At 44.5% G+C, this 22138-nt stretch overlaps 1 protein-coding gene across 4 annotated transcripts in view; it reads left to right on the top strand.

Annotated features, from left to right (window-relative positions):
- Positions 1-22138, top strand: part of PRKAG2 (protein kinase AMP-activated non-catalytic subunit gamma 2) — a 230634-nt gene that overhangs the window by 141121 nt on the left and 67375 nt on the right. For 3 of the 4 annotated variants that reach the window (XM_065627202.1, XM_065627204.1, XM_065627203.1), the window contains one exon: positions 14706-14920. The exons of the other annotated variant lie outside the window; for it this stretch is intronic. In XM_065627202.1, the coding sequence (XP_065483274.1) occupies positions 14706-14920 (215 nt within the window). The remainder of the gene's footprint in view (positions 1-14705; positions 14921-22138) is intronic. 4 annotated transcript variants of the gene reach the window in all.

Here is a 22138-nt window from a genome sequence, read left to right as displayed (position 1 = left end):
CTTTCTAATTGCTGAGGGACCAGCACAGATTGTGCCTTGTTGACCTTGGCCGGTTTGGTGGCTCAGCCCGAGGGGTTGATCTCCTCTTTGTTTCCGTAGCGCTGCCCTCCTCCTGCGGCCAGCTGGGCCCCAACCCCCTGTCCAGCTCCCCTTATTTTCCTGCACACTAAATAGTTTTGATTCCCTGTCAGAGCCCTTCGAGTTCATTTGCGGCTTTGTTTGCCGAGATGAAGCAATGCACTCGGAGCACAGAGTAACACAAATAATCATCATTTTGGGGAAACTGTCCCCTGACTCGTGAACTTTCAACCTTCCTGCTCTGCCCCAGCGACTCGGCAGCACCAGCTCCTGGCTCTTCTTGCTTTAAACCTCCTGCCACTCTTGCTGTTACCGTGCTTGGATGGAAGTCAGTGACTTCTCCAAAAACTGTATTTTCTAGTTTTAACCCTGTGAAGTTTCCAGTCTGTGCTTGGGAGGTGCTTTCACCCAAACTCCAGGACTTTGTGAGGTGGCAGAAACCAGCACAATGTGCTTTGGAGCAAGGCTGAGCTCTCCTTTTGCATCAGCGGGACGGACAGAGCTGCAGCCAACGCTGTCAGAGGTCCCACACATGGCCCTACATAGTGTGAATACCTTGGGTACAAGCTCTACAAGGCCAGTGTCCAGCCACGTGATGGCCCAGAGGCCTCAGCTGGCCTGGGCTGGTGTTCAGCTTGTACCAACCGTGGTCCAACACCGATACAGCTGAGCTGTTCCAAGCTGGATCCCAGTCAAGTTCAACAGAACTTCAGGGTGATGCTTCATGTTTAATTCTGCATCAAGAAAAGAGTGTCTGCTAAATACCGGCTATCTTGCACAAAACAGTGATTCAACTGCTTTTACAGTAATGAAAATTTGGTGGCTTATATCTGTTTAATCAATGCAATAGTTATTTAAAAAAAAATAATAATAACAACTTCTTGAGGCCACAGCTTTACATTGTGTTGGAACATGTGATGCAAATTAACTGCTGAAGCTCCCTGATGTGACAAGACCCTGCAAGGATGAATTGTAGGGAAACATTTGTAAAGCCATGAGTGTTATTCAGTCCTCTCTTGAAAAGAGAGCGTTGCAGAGCTTCCTGATGTTCTTTACAGTCAATCTCTTGGTAGGAGTTAAGGATTGCACGTTAATGCTGTCCCTGCAGTGTCATCCTTTGTTTTTTCTGGAGGTGTCAGGAACATAATCAGCTGTCAGGGAAAAAAAAAAAAGGGTTCAGAAAAGCAAAGGATGTGGTTTTCTTGGCAAGTAGAGTCTCCTCTTATGTCCTCTGAATCTGGACTGGAAGGAGTCCAGACACCAGTCCTCTTTTGTGACTGGTTTTTGCAAGACCTGGCTCAGCTAATGAGCCATCAGCCACAAACCCTTATCTAGATGACTCTCCAAAACCAGCTGGTCTTTCGCTACTGATGGATTCTTTTGTGTTGAGCAGCAGCAGATGGCTCCTATCATCAAATGCAGTTTCACCAATATTCAGTGAACTGGGGTAAGACACAGCAATTTACTACTTGCAGAAGTGCCTGAAAACTTGTCACGTTCTGTTTGTGGAGGCAGAGTCCATCGAAATGGCTTTCTGAACAGTGCGCTGGGTATCTGGGGGATGTGCAGGGACTGGGGTAGCGATGCTTCTGGCTGAAGCTGCCCGTGCTTCGAGGAACAGGTTGCAGCTCTGCCTTGCTTTAACAACTGCAAACAAGCAGCTTCCCAGTGCCATAGTTACTTGTTACAAGGAGAAAACAGCTCATCATTTATTTTCAGAAATGAGGTCGAAACAACGCAGCTGGGGAGGAAAGTGACTGGCGCGGCGGGTTGGTAATGAGATACAAAGCCTTTCCCTGCGAGGTTAAATCCAGCTTCAGTCAGCAGCGACTGAAATCCTTTATCATTTGACAGTTGTTCACTGCGGCTTTTGCGGCGTTGCCTTTGCTCCGTGATGTCTGAGTGAGTCCTTGTACAACCAGCACCCTGCGCGGGGGCGTCCCACGGCCCTGCCCGGGGGGACAGGGTCGGGGAGCAGGGGGACACCTGCTCCTCTGGCCGGGATCACGCTTCTCCTGCAAAGAGGCCTCCTGTTCTTCAAAAGGTTTGAGGTTGAACATTCTTCATGGTTGGAAGCCCTGAGCCCTGTCTGTTTCCAGCTGTGTCGGTGGATGGGGCGGTGGGGTGGAGGTCGGAGCTGTCATCTACTCGGAGTTGAAGAACAGCACTGGAGCGGCTCTGCCAGGGCTGTTGCAGCAGCCTCACTGGTCCTGACTGGTGGAGCCGTCCCTTCCCTGGGAGATCTGGTCCTGCCCTCGGTTCCCTCCTGTCAGCCTGCTATGAAGCCGCTCTCCATGTCTGCCCCTGTGTGCACAGATTCTTGAGGGGTTAAAGCCTGAAATAAAAGGGCAGAGGTGTGTTCTGTACATTTCCTTTCCTTCACCAATGTAGAATTACAGAAAACAGTAGGGCAGACGATCAGATCCCTGCCCACAGGTTGGTCTCTAATGCAGAGCTGTTTCTAGGAATGGGTGTAGCTTTCTTACTGATCCATCTAGGGAAGGAGATGCTGAGGTCAGATATTTAAAACCTGTCCATGCTTTTCTTCTCTGGCATGTTAGCTGGTCGGAATTGTTCCCGCTTTTTCCCCTTACAGTATATTAACATTCATATTGTAGACTTTGTCTGCATCTCTTATGTCCAGGCTTTCAGATGTTGTGTTGTCCTTGTTGAAGAGGTAGCAAACTTCAAGGAAGGGCCTTGGCAAATGTGCATCCTTGGAGATGCACGGAGCTTTTGCACAATGCAGTGGAAGCACCAAGCGCTCTGTTTGCCTTCATGTGGTTTTTATGGCTGTGGGATTTGCCTGGCTTCTGCAGTTTGAAGCCTGCTGGTCCTCTGGGTTTGTTGCTTTGCTGTCTGTACGTGAACAGGCGTGGCTCAGCCTCCATGAGTCTGAGCACTGAAGCGATGGCTGTGAAATCCCTGCCCTGCATTAGAGCATTGAGTGTGAAACGAGGATAGTTGGAGTGTCAGTGTGAACTGCCTGTCCATGGCTGATGCTGGTGTGCAGGAGTGGGACCAATGTCTCCAGGGACTCAGGGAGACACCTGCAAAAGGATGAGAACTGGGGTAAAGGAGGAAAGGCAGAATGAAAGGGCAAAGGTAGATCTGCTTAATAGATCACATTTCCCACTGAGGGAGATCACTGGCATGAAGGTGTCCCCTGCTCCAAAGAGTGCTGTTTGGGCACTCGCTCTCAACATGCTGAGTCCTTTTGGCTCCTACCGCTTTCACACGCTTTCCCGCAGGATGACAGCTCGGAGCAGCAGAACAAGCCAGGAATGTGACTGCTGTCATGTGCTGGGGGCACGCTGTCACAGCAACCGGGGACGGGCCCTGGGGCGAAGCTGGGCTTGGGTGACAAGGGAGGGGAAGGATTTCCTGGAGAGGAAAACTGCCTGGCCGGCCCTTCGGAAAATGTGAGCGTGCTCTGCCAAAGGGCACTGGTGCTCCTGCCTGCCAGACGCTCGCGGCACCGCTGAGCCGGGTGTTGAGAGGAGGCTGCAGCTGCAACCTGGGGCGCAGCCGGCCAAAAGAAGCCACCCCCTGTGCAGGTGCTCTGGTGGGCAGGCAAGCGGATGAGGAAGGTTTAAATCAGCTTGCAAACAGAAGGTGAAACAACTAGAAAAAAGGAGATGTGTGAGGAATTCCTCGAACTTCTTTTAATAGCGTCAGTCTCTAGTGGACCTGAAGTGGAGCATTAGACTTGACATTTTTAGCAGGAAGCATGAGGGGAGATGCGTGGTCTGCAGAAGAAGGAGACAGATCAAGAGTCAAGAAAGCATATGTGGATGAGAAGGCATGAGCCAACCTTGCGTCATGCAGTTGACAGAGAAATATCAGAAATGCGTGTGGTAAATATCAACACTTAACAGTAGAGATGTAAAATCAGACCAGGTGTTGGTTGATCCAGTGCAATGGAGTTTAGTCCCCTCTCATGAGTGTGAATTTTACTCTTGGGCAGGTGAGAATAATAACGTGATGGAATTTAAGGGGACCTCCAAAATGATAGGATCGTTAAATATCCCAGGGTGAGCATTGGTTCATTTCATGGGACTGATATTTATCCAGGTATGTGTTTAAAGTTCCCTTTATGCTTTTGTTAACAAATTAGGGATTTATTTCTGGCTGAACTCTTTCTTCAAGTAGGATGGGACTGAGTGCTCGTGGAGAGCGTGCGGCATGCTGGCTAGGTGTGTTTGACTTGCACAGTTGTGGCAACACCAGCATCTAAAACTTTGTCGACACACATTTTAGTACACCTCGGATAGCCTCTTGGCGTACCTTCTGGCTCCTTCCTGAAGTTTTGAGGTAAGATGTGATAATGTTGTTCTTCAGCCTCATTTCCTTGCTGAATATCACAACAGTCCTTACGTTATTGGTAGGAGTGTGCAAAATCACAGCGAGAGGACAGGCCTTCATTTGATTTTAAGCTCTCCCAGCTTCTGTGCTCGGAGAAGAAAACAGGATGGTATCTGATTCTTCATATATGGGAAACGTGGACTTGCCAGTGGTAGATAAGTACATCCCAATTCGGGACATATTTTAAGTCTTTTGATATAGTTGTGGTTTCAGCATATGGTTGTGCAGCTGCCTCTTCCCCTTTTTTCTCCCTCGTACCCTCAAGCAGATCCCAGATGGACAACTCTGTTCACAGCAGTTAGAAGAACTTGGGCCGTAGTTTTATGCACGCTTCGAGTGGTACAAACCAGCAGTGTCACTGTACAAAGTGATTCCCCTCCCTTCCCGGCCCCTTTCTCGCTGCCCTCGTACTCATGCCAGAACGAGTGTTTGTTCTGCATCAGGAAACCGTTCCAAATTCAAACTAACCAGAAGGACAGAGACGGGGGGTTAGTTGTAATCTACATCACTTCAAGATCTAGTTGTGAAAGGCAGAAGCAAGCCGGTGTTATGGGGGTCATTTCATGGTTGGTGTCTGGGGCTGGTGTCTAGAGAAAGCAGCCGTTTACTGCACTGATGGTCAGAAAGAAGCATGATCCAGTACCAGTGAAGGAAATGGAAACTATGCTACCAAGTAGGCATAAGGAGCAGGAGCAGACCCATAGCAGTTTATTTTCAATCAAACAAGAGCCATGAAGTCATTAGCTGTTTCTTCAGAAGGCTTTGGTAGGTGTGCTAGAGAGCGCTGTGCTGTCTCTGCTGCGCCATATGCGCACAAAAAGCTTAATTCCCAGGTTAGCGAGATAAGAATTATGATGAGACAGAAGCCTGAGTCAGACACAGCGGGGAGAGGCGAATGCCACAGGCTGAAGCAGAGCCTGGACTCCTGTTGAATTTTGAAAAGAGCTAGAATGAGGAAGATATTTTGTTCCTTTAATAAGAGAAGAACAGAGGGTTTGAAAAACATGAATTTCAGAAGCAAAGAAATTCCAAATCACTGCTTCATTCTCTAGCTACAGCTTTCCCGAGGATTTGGAGGACTTCGCAAATATTTAATTACTCTCACCTCAGTGCCCTTGTAAGCATTGCAGAAAATAAACAAAAGTAAACTGTGCTGCAAGACTCACAATCCCACCATAACTCTGATGCCTTTGCTGGCACCTCTAGAGCTATTTTTGTCATTGTAAGAGTAGGGAACTGAGGTTAATATCATCTGAGAAATTAAATTGCTATTCCGAACCTCAGGCGGGTGCAGCCCGAACTCTCGCTGCAGAACGCGTTCCCCAGCCCTGCACGTGTACACTGTAAATGGATATCCTGGTGCTTTCTATGCGCATTAATATTCCGTCTCTCAGTTACACAGAGAGTAGATGTACCATGCAGATAAAATCACCTGCAGTGATTTCAGTGGGGTTCTGCAGGCTCGGATTGAGGCTGTGCTTTTCGTTAACTTGGGACATTAATGACATGTTTGTGTTGGGGTTTTTTGTGTGTGGGGGGGGTTGTTTGGTTTGGTTTGGGGTTTTTGTTGTTGTTTGTTTGTTTGTTTTGTTTTTTCAGTTTCCACACGGTATTCTTCTGTTTTAGCAGAAATAAGGTACATGGTTAAGGCACGGATTTAGAGCAAGCAAGCTAAGAAAATTTTTGCCTGAGTTCCCTCATTTTACATTTACAATGGATGAGCGTATTATAAATCTTAGGAGCAGCAACAACTCGCTCCATTCTGCAACCGCCCCCCCCCAACCCAAGCAGCTGCTTTTGAAACGCTGACATTTAGCGCAGTGATTAAGTATGAGATCTGTAAGTGTGAAATTAAGCCTCACAACAAGCAAGTAATTACTTCTAAACTTGTCTTTATACGTTGTGCATAAAACGTTCCCCCTCCTGCCTTTCTCCCCTTAATTTTCCTCCTCTTTGCCTGTTGAAATGTAAACCTTTTAGGTCAGGGCCAGTGCTATCTTCTATGTTTGTGAAGCACATTGCACACAGTGGCAAAACACAACCGATGACGACAACTGCGGTTTGGAAGTTTTGCCATGCAAAAGCAGAGCAGAGGGTGTGGGGGCAGAAAGCCATCATCGCAGCCTCTAGCAGAGGGACAGAGTGACGGACAGACAGACAGGGCTGGCCACTGGAGTGTCACCAAAGGCAGTTTGCAGCTTTCGGGAATGGCAGGAGAGCATTTAGCCCAGCTGCACTCAAACCAGCAGAGAAAGCCTAGATAGGCTGACAGAGATTGACGCGGAAAGAGCTGTTAAATCTTCGCTGTAGCAAACAGGCGTCTTGGCTAAAACAGAAAACAGGTGATTTCGTTAAAGCCTCTGAGCGCAAAGTGCAAGCGGCAGTGCCAGGTGGTGTATGAACGCTGCAGGCATTGTTCCTCCGGCAGCCGGCCCTGACCAGCACAGACCCGGCGACCATGTGAACCTCTGCCATGTGATGCCGCGCTGTGCCCGGCCAACGTGCCGATACGGGCCGGGGACTCGGAGGAGACTTTTCTTTCAGCAGCTACCGGGATGTCGATAAGGGCCAACTGTTGCACGTGGCTTATTTGCATGGATCGGCTTACGCTCGTCAGTCATCTGGTTCGGGTCGGGAAAAGAAACTCGGGGTTTGCACAGATGTCATGTGTCTTTCCAGCGTGGTTTGAATGAAGAGGGGTGGTTGATTTTCATTTTAGTGGCTTTCTAGGTGGTATTGTAGTACTGCACCATTAGCGTTTGTTATAACCCCACAGTTACCCCCGGGCAGGGGCTGCAGAATGTCGTATCCCATTGTCTGGCTTTGTGTCCAGCGGGAGCCCTTTGGAAGGTGCCACCCTTCAACCTCCTCCGTCTCTGCTGTCAGTGGCAGGATTGAAAGTTTGCCAGACGATTCAGAAAGTGAAACACTGATATTTGCAAGCTGCTCGAGCCCATGCTCTGCGGGACGGGGGTGCACGGGAGGATAAAACATTCTTTGCTCCCCTGTGCATCTCCTAGAGATGCACACCCAGACCTCCTCCTTCTGCTTCTTGTGGTTCTACATGATGTTTTCCCATCCTGGTGGTACCTGCTGAGGGTCACTGTTAATATTTGACTCCTGTCATTGGCACTTGAGCTGGCAAGGGGCACATTGCCTGTTTTCTGACACAGCCGTGGCTTGTCTGGTGAACTCTTGGTGCTGAGTCTCCTGATATAATTAACATATCGAGCTAATTGCTCGTGCCTGGCTCAGGCACCTATTCAGTGGCTACCTCAACCATTACCAGGACCTCTTCATTTATCACCTGTCAGGCTGTCAAACAGCAGTGGAACCTACATTTGGCTGTCTCAAAAACAAAACAAACCCTAAACAAACAAAAAAAAGCGCCATTCTTTGCCATCAAGCTCATGGCTGATCTCCATTTCTTTGCTATGAATGATTTGCCCGTGGTATTCTCTTCAGTATTTGCAAGACTAAGGAGAAGAAAATTCAGAGTTAGAAGCCAGGTTGGGACCTTCCTGCCAAGGAGAACTGGAAAAATCCCATTGGGAGGGATGCTCTGTGCCAGGGTTTCTGCTGTCTGCTTGCTGTATTTTGATCCCATGTATTTGTTGCTTTAAAAGCAACAAACTCATAATTGTATACATCTCTGGATCCTATATAGTGCTTCCTGCAGCTTGCCTGTCGCCCGGGTTCACAGCCCTTGGCAGCCACCTCTCTCCTGACCATCGAGTCAGCTCACGTATTCTGAGAGAAATTTGGAACCCTGTGGCCGGGAGCCTGTCACCACAGACCCAGCCTGACAACAGATGACAACTGCTCCGGTAGCATCTCCAGAGCCTCGCAGTGCGCTTCCAAAAGGCAAAACAACACAAAACCGAGGCCTCCCGAGGCCTGTGAAGCCTGAGGCAGGAGGTGCAGCCTGCTCGCGGTTGGAAAAGCTCCTCTTAGGAAATGAAATGCTATTTCAGTTCTGTTTGATAGGCCACGCTGACATAACGTGTCAAGTCTTTCCAGATTTTTCCAGTACATTTGACACATGTGAGATAACCAATGTCCAGTTCTGGGCAAGGTGGGAGAGGCCCTGTCTAATGAGCGGTGCAGGAGAAACCTGCAGTAAGTGCTTTAAAGGCCCCGGCGTTGGGAAAGTGTTTCTCCTGATCTCATAAAGGAGCCTTGGGATCTTCAGACAGAAAAACAGTTCTCAAAACTTTACTGATTAAACTCTTCAGAAGCTCCTGATTTTCTCAGTTCTACGAGGAAAAGCTGTTACATTGCAGATCCCACGGATTGTTGTTCGGGCACATAAAGAAACCACAAGCAGAGGAGGATGGGCTGAATCCTGGAAACTGATACGGCTTTGTCCAAGGTTTTACAAAGCAAAATAGCTTCTAAAGCACGAGATGGTGCTTTCAGGTTCAGATATTTCTGTGGCCGAGACCACTTAAAGAGTGGTTTCCTCTACTATGTTTGAACTGAAGAAATTTGATTTTTTGCTGCAAAAATATACATTTCCCTGTGAAAATTTTCAGAGAGCACAACATTTTTAATGACTTAAAGGGCGTATTTTACTCTTCCTTTCATTAATTAAAAAATCTGAAAGATGTTTTTGGCAACAAGTAAACTTCCCGTTGACTGCTGTACCAGCTACATGACAAGCCACGGGTTTGCTTCAATAGGACTGAAACAAATTTGCTTTATAATGCAGGCAGGAGAGATGCTGCTCAGGCGAAACCAGGAGGCTTAGATGAGGTGCTGGAAGGCCTGGCCATTATAGGAGCGATGGTATAGGCTATATGGTTGCAGATACAGCCTATATGTTCAACAGAAGAAGCTGTAGTTCTTGTAGGGTGGGAGGTATCCTGAACTGATGTGTAAGTGAAAATGCTAGATACGGCAGGAAATTTCCTGGGCAGTATCTAGCGTATTTTTTTGTATAATAACTCTTAAGATAACTTTTCAGGCTTAATTTTATTTCTGTTTTTTTAACTAACAGGTATTTTACAACACCTAGTGTCAATATCACCGATTCTATTTGAATAGCAACAGCCAGTAGCCATTTACCTGCTTCTGGGTTCATGGTTTTACTGCCATTAAGTGGCATTAAACTTAATTTCACGTAATTTGCATCAATTTGCTTGCATGTCATAATTAGCATAGTATTGTGTCTGAAGAGTGAATCAGCTTAATGAACAGCCGGCTCAACTCAGATTCATTTGTGCTGCCGACTGCTTAAAATTCAGCGGCCGCAGCCGGTCGCCTTCTCTGTTCTCTGCCAGCTGAAGAATGGAAATGAAAGGACAGTGTTGTCCTGGGGAGGAACCAGACAAAAAGTGTCACAAAGAGCCCCACTACAAATGGAAATTCCTTTTTTTTTTTTCTGTGATGTTTCAGTCTAAATGGTAAATGAACATGTCCCTATATGTAAACTTGGAAAGCTATTTCAGCGACAGCTTTACGTGTTAGCAATGGCGTTATCTGCTTGATCAAGTACAGGATGAGAGAATACCGAAGTGTGTTTCCTAGGAAGAGGTAAACTGCAAAAGTGATTTATTTTTCATGGCCAGTAACTCTCACCAGTTTTAGCAACTTCATCTTAAGTGCACAAATACAAAAATAGAGTTTGAGAGCAGCCTTTGGGCCCTCAGTAGGGGACTGCGACTCTATTCCAAACCACCCAGAGCCGCCTTTTGTCCAGGAGCACCAGCACATCCCTGAAATCCCCAGCAGCATCATCTGTGGGCAGGTGACTCCAAAGGTTTACGGGGTCAGGGGCTGTTTTCCTTTCTGGAAAAGGGCTGATAGAAAAGGGCGGCTTTGGCAGGAATCGCTGGGCTGTGAGCATCCTTCCTCCCACGTACCACCAGATGCATCCTGCCAGGTCAGGCATGAAATGCAGGTGACAGAACTAATGGTGGGTGTCACCCGGGGGGTGTAGGAAATTTAGGAGGTCAGTCACCCTTCTTCCCGTGGGAGCACACGGCTGACAACGTAGCGCTTCGTCCTTTCCTGTTATGTATCGGTAAAGGGCTGGTTTGGATCAGAATGCCCAAGTAGGTGGGTGGAGAAATGAATTCCGTGCAAAATAAGGGCTTTATTTAAAAGAAATAATTGCAAATACCTAGAGAAACAAGCGAAGGTGGCAACATCATTTTTGTGTGTTTATGACCAGATAAATACCAGTTAGTGTTGTGTGCTAACTGGGCCAGAGCTGTGGGCTCTGCTGGAACAGCAGCACTTTCTTGGGGCTCTTGCATCCAACCTGTAATCACAGAATAGAGTCATAGAATCATTTCAGTTGGAAGAGACCCTCAGGATTGAGTCCAACCATAACCTAAACTAACCCTAGCACTAAACCGTGTCCCTAGGAACCTCGTCTAAACATGATGAGATGTGCGGGCAGATCCCAGCTGAAGTGGCTCAGGCAGAGATGGGGCTGCTGGGCTGTCACCAGGGTCACCAAGGACAACGCTGTCACAGGGAGAAGGCAACTGGCAAGGGCCTCGTTTTGCTCAAAATTAAGACTAGTGCTATTTAGTTCTGTTAGGATCTCACATATTTTGAGTAAAGAAATACTGTAATACAAAAGTTGCTTTACATTAATGCAGTTTTGCACCACATATTCATATATTCTTATGAGCGCCCTTATTCATATGCATATTCAATTATACAAGTGTTAGGGCTTATGGTTCATCAGTATGGAGATCACTAAATTATCCACTTTGTTTTGCTTTTGTTTTACCCCCCGAAAGCAAATGTCAGGATGAATCAGAATGAAGCAAAATTCTTGCACTGTTTAAGAACTGGACAGGGACGATCAATAGGAAACTGGACAAAACCTTGTGTTAGCCAGTGACACAGTAACTAATCTGCTAGATTTTTTCTAAAATTCTTGTTTCATATTATAGAAAAAGGAAGAGCAATTTAGTTTCCTAACATGAAAATATCACATTTCATTATGCATTTCATCATCTGATGAAATAAACATTAGCATAAGAAATAATTACTTGCCATATCAGTTCATCTTGTTAGCAGAACCAGTAGAGTTTGCAGCCAATCTCGAAGGTTGTTTCTTCTCCAAAATCTTGGTACTACTGGGTTTTTTTAGGTTCATTATAGAAGACTCTAGAATTGTTGGCTAGTTGTCACTGCTTAATTGTTTTATGCGAACTTTCTCCAAAATAAAATGCTTTCAGCCATGGGATAGAGCTGTATCTTGTCTCTTCAATGGGCTTCCTTTGTAGTAGAACAGGGCAGCTACTGCACATATATATAACTATATATTTACACCAGTGCTGCCTATTTAGATGGCAGTCCAATAGGATTAAAGTTAATACAAAGTTATGTTACTTCTGAATTGATTTTGGTCTCGGGATGTGCTACAGATTTCGTTCTGCTATGTGGCAGGCTTTTATAAAACTCTTTGTAAGGATGTTGAGCTCTATCAGAGCAGCCAAAAGTCTTTTGTTTTAATAGTCATAAAAATATTTAACATTTCCTGTGGGGTTATTCCTTCAATTTCAGTATTGTACAAATGTAAATAACATGGATGCCACAATAATGCTATGAGGTTGGCTTTTAAATACCAAAGACTGAAAAGTTTAATTACATCATTAAATCCAATTCCCTGCAAAAATAATTATATTTTTCCCTCTACCTCTGTGCAGAAACTGAGTCACAGAAAAACTGAACCTCAAATATGTGAGGGTGTGTGTGTGTCTCACGTTGAGCACTTGATGTTTTAACTGTTGAAACAGACGGTTCTGCTCCCAGGAAAGTCGCTGGAGTCACAGATGCTCATCGTCCATAAAAACCCCAGCCAAGTGGCCAAGGCTGGCATCCAAAAGGAGACTCTGCAGCAGTGAATGTTCTTATAAAATGGAAACCACGCTGTCTGTCCTGGCTGTGCTGTTCCACATCTACAATGAGGTGGCAACAGCTTTCACAGGGTCTAAGAGATGTTACTCCCTTGGTCTCCTTTGGTCCACATCTCCTGTGTCCTAGAGATGTCCTCCGCACATGGCAGGCCAGCCTTGGCAGGACGGTGAATCTGTGGTTTCCTTACGTCTGGTAAAAGCTCTTCTGGTAGAGCTTGTTGATGCTGGAAATGGGTTTTGTAGACTTGCTGAATACATTAGCTCACAATGAATTCATCCCAGCAGCAGGACTTTAAGATCTAATGGTGGTTTTCTCCCTTTTAGTGGTTTTACATTTGCATCGATTACAGCTGCCATCCACCTCAAACCCCGGTCTGAGTGCTCAGGAAACATTTGTACATCCATAAAAACACAGAAGAGCATCTTCCCCAGAACTGTTTACCTAAATTTCTCTGTAAGCACAAACTGCACAGGCACGTTAGGTGGTGTTTTAATCTTTCAGGATGTGGAACGATCTCCAGTCCCACTGAAATCAGCAGAAGTTGAGCACATTCAAAATACCAGCGTTATTCTTCTTGCCTCACGCCGTGAAGCAGCATTTTATCTGCCCACAACACCCAGTCTCCGGTGGATCTGTGGTTATTGCTGCTTGATGGGCAGAGCTGCAGGTCTCTTGAATGAAATAGAATTAAAGTCCCTGGAGGGGAGCTGCAGTTCTGGAAAAGGACTGAGTAGGGGGTCCCTTTTGTTTCCAGCAAAGCTAAAATTTTTCAGTGAGAGTTAGGATTTTATTTTAAAGAAATAAATGCATTACACTGCACCACTCAAACCACTTCAGATAAAACACATCAGGGCCTGTTGTGTTGCAGGTTTCTTGATGAGCGATTCTGTTCTCTTAAGTCTCTTCATATATAAAAGCCATCAAGAAAGGTTGTTTTTTATTAAGAATGATAGCTAAACAACAGTTACCTAAATTCCTCGTTAATTCCGTTATTTATAAGATATGGTAACTCTTCCCCAGATATGTCAGGATTCATAGTTTCTTCATAGATTCCCTTCCTGAGTTGCTGGATTTCTAGTCTTCTGCATCTAGCAACTTAGTCATTACTGTGTTTTATTCTTACTCGCCATCAATACAAAGTTTTCTTTGAAAATTCTGTCTGCAAAGTAAAACATGATGCTGAAAGGTGATGAGCATAAAGTGAGTTGTACAAATGCACTTTACCCCAGGTTGCAAGGAAGGGCCCGTGGAGGCTGCACGTCCACCGATGCAAAGCCTTTGAATGGAAGAAAAACCTGTGGTGCAAAAATCTCTGGGGGAGCCTTGAAAGCTCACACCGAGAAGTTTTATGCTTGTTAAATGCTGACTTACCTTGCTCCCTTTCAATGGACTTGAGTCCCCTCTGGGCTAACTGATCATCTGCACAAATCTCTGGAAGTACGAGTGAACCAAATTCAGAGATCATATAGGTGTCTGCAGCCAACTTAAAAATAGGTAGCTCTGTTCAGCCTCTCAGTTTTTATGCATTTAGGTCTGTCCTGATTTATGCTGGCATGAGAGAACCGTCCTTTGTTCGCTGGCGTATATATAGATAAGAAACACAGATGTTGTAACTTGGAATCTTCTAATTGGATGTGGATGTCTGCTGGTTCTTAAATGGAAAATAAATGTGGCTTAAATGATCTGTTTGATCACAATTCAGAACTGCCCTAAGAACATAACCTAAAACACAGCTGGGATAGATACATGTGTCAAATACAAACAGGATGCTCGCAAGAGAAAGGATCTGCTGCTGATACTGATTTTCAGCAAAATATATGAACAAACTTTCTCCTCAAAGGCCACTGAAAACAATTCTAGTTTGTATAAAGGCATTGCCGGGAGCCTTATAGAAAGCAGAGTGAGGCTCATGGGAAATATGCCCTGTTTCTTTTTGCTTCTGCTCCTAATTTTATCCTAACTGCTGGCTGAGATACTGGTAAAATAATGAAAAAGAAGAAAAAACAACCATTAAAGCTCTTGAGCCGTTTTCCATGAGATAGAGGTAATCCTGGGACTATTAAAATTATAACAATAAAGTAAAATCAGTGTTGAGAATCATTTTAGAAATCAGCAATCGGACAGGAGGTTAATACAACACAAACCTCCAGCGCTCTGGCCTTGCCACTTGCTTCCCTGTAAATGGATCAGAAAGTTCAACCAGCTGAACGGTACAAGAGTTTTAACGGCAACGCAGAGCAATTCCCTTTCATAAATGAGGAGGTGAGATACGTACTTTTAGCCTGGGGAAATGTGATAAAAAAAACCAGTTTCACTGTAAAGCCGAGATTTCTGTCAGCTTTTCTTCTGAGCTGATCTTGGGTAATTATTCTCATTTACAGCCTCTGGCCTCTCCTCTTCTCCATCTACCCCAACGCAAGTGACCAAGCAGCCCACATTTCCTCTGGAATCCTATAAACATGAGCCCGAGAGACTAGAAACACGGATTCACTGTTCTTCACCTCCGGACACAGGGCAGAGATTTTCTTTGCCTCCGTCTCAAAGCGCAGCCAAGCCGCCTGTCATGGCACCAGCTCCCTGTGCTACCTCAAAACCAGTAAGTAAAGCACATGTCCAGTTTGCCACTGGGAAACGTGCTGTGTGTTGACTGATTCTTGTGTTACAACCTATGGGCTAGAGTGCGTGTGTCCATACGGTGGAGCAGAACATGAACAGCATCACGGGCTTTTACTGCAGACTTGTCCCAGCTTCTCCCAGTATTCAGCTAACAAGGCACTGGGAACCCAAAGGTGGTAGCTCCCCTTCTGATTTACCCAAATAGCAACTAATTTTTGCGCTATTCCTAAGTGAGTTTTGCAGTGGCTACAGATCCCAGCATACACTGCTGCGATGCCACTTCGGAGAACAATAAAATTTTATTTAGGATTGTCTTTTATCTGCCTCAGGAAGAGCTGGTGAGAGAGCTAGCAGACAAGGGGAGCACATCAAAAAGAAATTCACAGTATGAGCTGCAGGTTTCTGAGTTCCTGCTGCCTCTGGAGTCTGAGTGGGCTGGGACAACCAGTGACTAAGGACACCAGTTGCTTTCACACCTCCTGCCCCAGCTCAGGGAGGAGAGGACCGAGAGCAGCACTCCCAGGGTATTTATCCAGCCTCCCATGCAGTCGAGGTTTCTTCATAAGAGTGGTTTCTTCAGCTCCTGGGAATGCCTGAACTCAGCAGTTCCTGGGAACAGAGGAATTCCAGCCTCTGATATTCCCCACCACAGCATCCACGCTGCTGCCGTGTCCCGTCTCCCCTCCCGGCCAGCCTGGGCCTCAGAGCCAGCACTGCTCCCCTGCCCTTCTTGTGCTCCCCTGCTCTTTTTGTGCTCCCCTCCTCTTTTTATGCTCCCCTGCCCTTTTTGTGCTCCTCTGCCTTTTTGCTCCTTCTTGCATTTTCATGTTAATGCCGTTGCATTAACTTTCTGTCCTCAGTTCCCCTGCCTCATGGAACAAGCAAACTGTGGCCTGTCACCAGAGTTAATTATCCTCCATATGTCTTTCCCCAGTTTGGTTTTTTTTTCTCTTTTTCCTCAGAATATAAAATCTTTGCCATTTTCTCTATCCAGAACTGTAAAGGACATGAAGGTTCCTGAGGTCTGTTTCCCCATTGAATGACTACAAGTTCTGTTTTGTTCCAGTTCTTAGTGATTTATTTAAAAGGGAAGTTTCCTCCCACTTGGCCTGGGAAGCTGGATCTGAATTGGCTCACGCAGCAATCCCCAAACCTTTCACTTTGTGTTCGGTATCTCCTCAGCAGCCGTTGTTACGCTGAAAGTGTTTAGGTGCTGGGTGAGCGTTCACATACCCTATTTTGGGGATCCCTTCTCGAAGGGTTAGGAAGTCTCTGCTTTTCAACCTAATTTTTTTTCATGGACAGGTTATGACCGTTTGCTCTTATAATTATTTTCGTTCATCGTTTGTTACATCCCGTGGTACCTGTAGCCAACCTTTGTTTTTCTAGATTAAGCAAGCCAAACTCTCCCTGCAAAATACAGACTTTCTGTTCTACTACTGTGCAAAAGTAAATAATTAAAGTATTAAATAAAATAAATCCTACACTTACAGTTAAGGAACTCCAGCACTAACTTTTCTCCAGCCAACTCACTGCCTTTCCATGTAAGTTCTAATAGTCTTGGACACATAAATTACAAAACTCAAAGGCTTGTAGGACACAGAGATATTTTGGTAGGTTTCAGTCAGTCACATTATTTGCATATGAATGTGTTTATCTGTGTTATGCAGCTACAGAGGAGTCTTTTGTACCTGTTAGAATAGAAGTGGGGAAACAACATAATCTTAGCACATTCCACTGACTGAAAAACTGAAAAGTTTGTATTGTTTTTAATTATTTGCTGATTTGGACAATATGAAGTTGAGTAGAAGATGCCAGAATAAAGAAACAGAATTCTCAGCAAGTATTTATCTACTGTTGTGGTTGTATATATGTATGAGAGAGAGTCTGGATGGAAACTCAATATGGTTGACTCAACTGTCTCCTGTTCAGAAGATACAGAAATCTTTATATATAACTATATAGGATGTATAGCACCTGATTATTTTCTACCCTTTGTCCTCGTTTATATCTGAGAACAGTGAGTGTGCGGGGCTGCCAATGAATCATTAGTTTTTTTGGTTTACTTGGGACAGCTACAAATCTGTGAGGAGCAAAGCCCCAGGTGTTTAATTTCCAACAGGGAGCAGAGATTTGCCATGCTCTGCTAGGAGGAGGAGTTGTTAGAGAAGGGCTGGGTTTCTGCAGAAGACCGTGAATCTGAAATCGATGGGTGTTCGCTCAGGACTGTTGAGCCTTTTGATCCCTGTAAGTTAATTACCCAGCATTCCTTTACAAATATGACAAATCGACCAACATCCTTGATTTGAGTACTGTGTTTCAAACATGGGTTAACAGATACACGCTTTCACAATGCACATGCCATAAACAAATCTGTAAAAGGCAAACTCAATTTCTTGTTTACTTAGATCACCATTTCTTGGCAAAACAATTCCAATTGTCTTAAAAACACACTATAAATTATATGATAAATGGTTTCATAGTGACCATGCTGTTAGATGCTCAGTTTAATGACAGGGAAGCTTCCATGTTGACATCTGAAACGAGAAGTTGACTTTTATCTACAGGACTCTGTCAACTTAAATCTCATTTACTTATTACATTGTTTAACTAGTGACGATAATGTGTCGGATCCCAGAACTACTATAAATGATCCATGACTGCTATATATATATTGCAGTAGCAAAGAGGAACCCTTGGACCCAGAGCCAGAAGTATTACTAAAAAAAAACCAAACACAGACCAGCAGATAACTATAGGAAGGTGCACTGTCAGGACTTGGAACTAATCTTAGCTCATTTTTATAGTTAGCTGCATTTGAAGCTGATTTTGTACTTGGTGGTTTTTTTAATATGTTTGAGACTGTGGCATAGAATGGTTAAATCTGCTCAGAAAGAGAGAAGGCATATGGGAAAGAATAAAAATATTTCTTTCCCAGCAGATGTAATCAAAACCTTTCATGGTTTAGTAGCCTTTAGAACAGTGTATATTTTAACGTGATTTTTAAACCTTAGATTCTGGCAGGGGGAATAAAAAGTGGGAGGCAGTTCCAAACACAGATCCTCCTTTGGCGAGTATCATCTCAAGACGGTATTGAAACCTCAGCAATTAACCTCACGCTAAAGGGATGTCTGTGACAAGCGCTAAGGTCTGGATTTATCCCACCTAACTTTAGAAGCCTATCTGAGCTGCTTAAGTCAGGAGCACAGTAGCTCTGGTTGTGCCTACGTCCCACCGAGAGGCACCTGCAGGGGATGAACCAGATCTTCAGGGGACAGAACAGCCTTTCGCGCTGGTGATAAACGAGATGATTCGGGGTGTTGTGTTTCTGAGGCGCTTCCATGCGGTGCCCGAAGCTGGATGTGCTGAGGCTGTGATGCACCATTGCAGCAGCTCTTCCAGGCTTTCCTCTGCGTGGGGGGGTGTTCCTGGTGCTGGACTTATGGGGTTATGGTGAGAAATTCAGCTGAAAAGATATCAAAGCTACACCGATGCACCGCATTAAACGGGGAAGGAGCAATTGGATTTTTCACAGCACATTCAGGACTCTGTACTTTGGCCGTGTGTTGTTTGGACTGTGCAACCTTCAGGCAGTAAGTAGTGAATGATAACTCTTCTCTAATGTGACATTACTACTAACCATGAGAGGAATGTAGAGAGGTTGCAAATTCAATATCCAACTTGTTTGCCCGATTTCCGCTTTGTCCGTATTTTAAAGTGGAATGTAGTGTGTTGAGCTGAGTGGTTGTGTACTTTTCGTTTCATCCCTTCTTCTTTCACTTAATAAGACACTGTGAAAATCGCAGTATTCACTGTCTCCTGCAAACACAAGCATTTTTGTGGTACCTAATTTTGGCCTTTACGGTTTTCCTCTTTCCCAGCATGAGAGGAGTCCAAGCCAGGGAAAAAGATGGTAGCTCCAAACTGAGGAGTTGCCTTTGAGTTTTCTTTTGGTGAAAAACAAGGTTGGGGCTTCCTCTGCTCAGAAGAAGTGACATAGGCAGAACATGCTTACAAATGGCCCTTTCTGTATGATTGTGTAGTTAACCAACCTTCTCCAAATAACTTCCGAGCCAAGAAACTTCCCAGAACATTCTTAAAAAGAAGGCATCTCAGCCGGAAGGTAGTCTGAGATTTACTCTAAGCTTGTGTTAAAACTGCAGATACAGCACGCAGGAGGGACTGAAAGAGTTCAGTCTGTACCCATTTTATACAGTCCGTACCCATTTTACACAGTCCTTGCTGCTCCAGCGTATGGAAGAGGAGAGACGCAATGTACAGCTGGGACTGAACATTGATTGCCACGAATCTGAACACTGCAACCAGAATACAAATACATTAGGAAACCAGTGTTTCAGGAAGTCGTGACTGAAGATGTTTTCTTCTAAACCGAAAAAACCCACAAATAAACCAAAAGAAAATGGTTAAGATGTTTATTGCATATTTTAAATACTAAGAGGGAGGAAAATATCAAATGTGATATAAAGGATGAGACTAGCAGGGAGAAGGTGAAGTGAGAGAACAGAATACTAATAAAATGGGAGCTGTAATTAAAAAGTAGTAGTGTGGTGTAGCTGAAGCTTTCTGGTTTTGTAATATTCAGCCTGAGAGGGAACCAGGATTGTTTCTGCAGCTACCTGCCTGTTCAACAGCAGCACTCTCCTGAAAGGTTATTTGTGCTGTTTCTTAGCCAAAGTGTAGTAAACTCCAAACCAGGGCTGTTCACTTGTTCAGCGTGGAAGGTTCTTACATCCCCGCCTGCTGCTGGCCTGGAGCCTGGGAACCAGTCCGGCTCTCACCAAAAAGCCGTGCCACCCATCTGAGCTCCGTAACCCAGCTGGCTGATTAAAGAGATTTCAACCTGATGAAGAGAACAGAAAAGCGTTCTTTGATTCTGATGTTGTCTTTAAAAAAAAAGGAGGGGGGGGGCGGGGCAAAACGCAGGCTGGGAAAAAAAGGAATCCAGTCTGCAAATGTACAAGAACTCTCTACTTCAGCATTCATGTGGTTTAAGGCAATATATTAGAGTGCCAGAATATTGCCACGATTCAGCTTTGATTTAGACCGCAGTAAAGTGGTCACAGAAATTAGAGCCAGCAAGGCCGTCAGTGACCAGCGAAGGAAGCTCTTGCAGTGCTGTAGTGGCCAGGCCAGGCCTAAGTGCCTTAATACCAGCACTTCTCTGGGGAGATGGTTCTGTTCTCTAACAAATGCTATAGGCTGTTAACAAGCCGTCATCGTTTTAACATTTCTCCCTATGGGAACTGTTGCAGGCCACGTGAAAGGGTGTTTAACTTAAAAATGGTACATGTTTGTCCAACAGTTGTCATGTAACTAATTAGTTGCAAACACGGTAAATGAAAAGCTTTTGATGAACTAGGTAACAATTAGATACCATATTAATGGAGAAATGTCTTGAGCCCACCTGATTTGATTTCAGTCTCCTTTGCCAGAGCAACGCGGTGGCTCCACTGAATCGAATGTAGGCTCACAGGAGAATTACTTCATATGGCCAGAAAGTCCACAGAGATTCAGTGGGGCATAAAGAATAAATGAACCAGTAAACTCACTGGAACTGAGTATTACAAAACCAGAAAGCTTCAGCTACACCATACTACTACTTTTTAATTACAGCTCCCATTTTATGAATATTCTGTTCTCTCACTTCACCTTCTCCCTATTAGTCTTATCTTTTGTATCATGTTTGGTATTTTCCTCTCCCTTAGTATTTAAAATATGCAACAAACACCTTACTAGCCATTTTCTATTGGTTAATATGCCTTTTCTTTTTTTTTTTTTAAAGCTACTTATTTGGCTTAGAAGAAAAATCTTCAATCACAGCCTCCTGAAACACTGGTTTCCTGATGTATTTGTATTCTAGTTGCAGTGTTCAGATTTGTGGCAATCAATCTTAGGATGCAGAGAAATTGTATTGCATAAAGACAATTTTTTCTGCCCTGAGGAAATGTGTATCTGTATCAGCTTGTGGCTTTTTCTGCAGCCACAGAGATAATTTAATCAACTATCTATGGATTCACTCAATGGATAATTTCTTTTAATGTCATGAAATGCTACAGTTCCTGTTCCTCCTAGTCCTAGATCAAAAGGAGAAAGGTGAGGTGGAAAGGATGAGTAGCCACAATGTGGAGTCCAATCAACCCCCAGCTGCTTTGACAGCTCTCACAGGGCTGTAAGTAGCTAAGACAATTAAAACCATGGCACCTATGAGTCTTTTTTACAATACACTTCAGTACCAAAATCATGACCCCAGCATCTTGAAGACAGAGTTAAAGCCTTAAAGCTGAGTTACTTTTATCACCCCAAGTCCTGCACTATGCATGGTATAAAAAGGCTAAACCTCAGGATCGGACTCATAAATAGGTAACTTTTGAATAAGTAACATGATGTAAGGGGGTGCTTTGACTGCCTGGTTTGACCCATTGAACTGATTTCTCATGGCACAGCATATTTCTGAATTTTAGACTTATTAGAGCATCCTGCTATTTTGCTAGAAGATCAGAACTTCTCATAAGAATAAGATCTACTAGCGATTAGAAGCCAGGTACTTAGTCTCTGATTTAATGTAAAGCTGCAGCTTAATATAGGGTTGCTGACAGTTTCTTACCAGCTATATCTGGGCAGTTTTGGAACACAAAAATTATTTACCATTTAACCTGTTTATTCACAGAGTAGTAGGGATTATAGACCAAAGTCTTTCCATGAGAACGGAGGAGAGATGCGCAGTTTTGAACCTGTTCTGTTGCACCGTGCCGCTTATGTATTGGACCAGAGGGAAAATACAGTGCAGAATAAACAAAAAATGCTCAGGGGAGGGAACTCTACAAATTCATTATCATCTTGATTTCTCTAAGACCGGTTTTGTCTATATTGTATTTTTAGATAAACTGTCTTTAATGGCAAACAGAGCTTTAAAGAATGTAAAATGCTGGTTGATACCAAAAAGACATGGACTACATAGAGCAGAGCTATTCCTTTCTCACTTCCCCACAACGTTCCCCAGTCCCTTCCTCTGACTGGGCGAAATAAATTGTTGAAGTTGGAGAAATAAGGGGGACATCGCAAATAACACTCACTTCTGTACGGCTTCTTTCCCCCGGCTTTCACATTCTGTAGTGTCCCTCTCTGCTTGAGCACGAGGAGAGCAATGCAGCTCTTTAAAAATACAGCTCGTGCCTGT

The sequence above is a fragment of the Caloenas nicobarica genome, chromosome 2, assembly GCF_036013445.1.
Source record: "Caloenas nicobarica isolate bCalNic1 chromosome 2, bCalNic1.hap1, whole genome shotgun sequence".
Taxonomy (NCBI): domain Eukaryota; kingdom Metazoa; phylum Chordata; class Aves; order Columbiformes; family Columbidae; genus Caloenas; species Caloenas nicobarica.
This window is presented reverse-complemented; position numbering and strand designations above follow the sequence as displayed.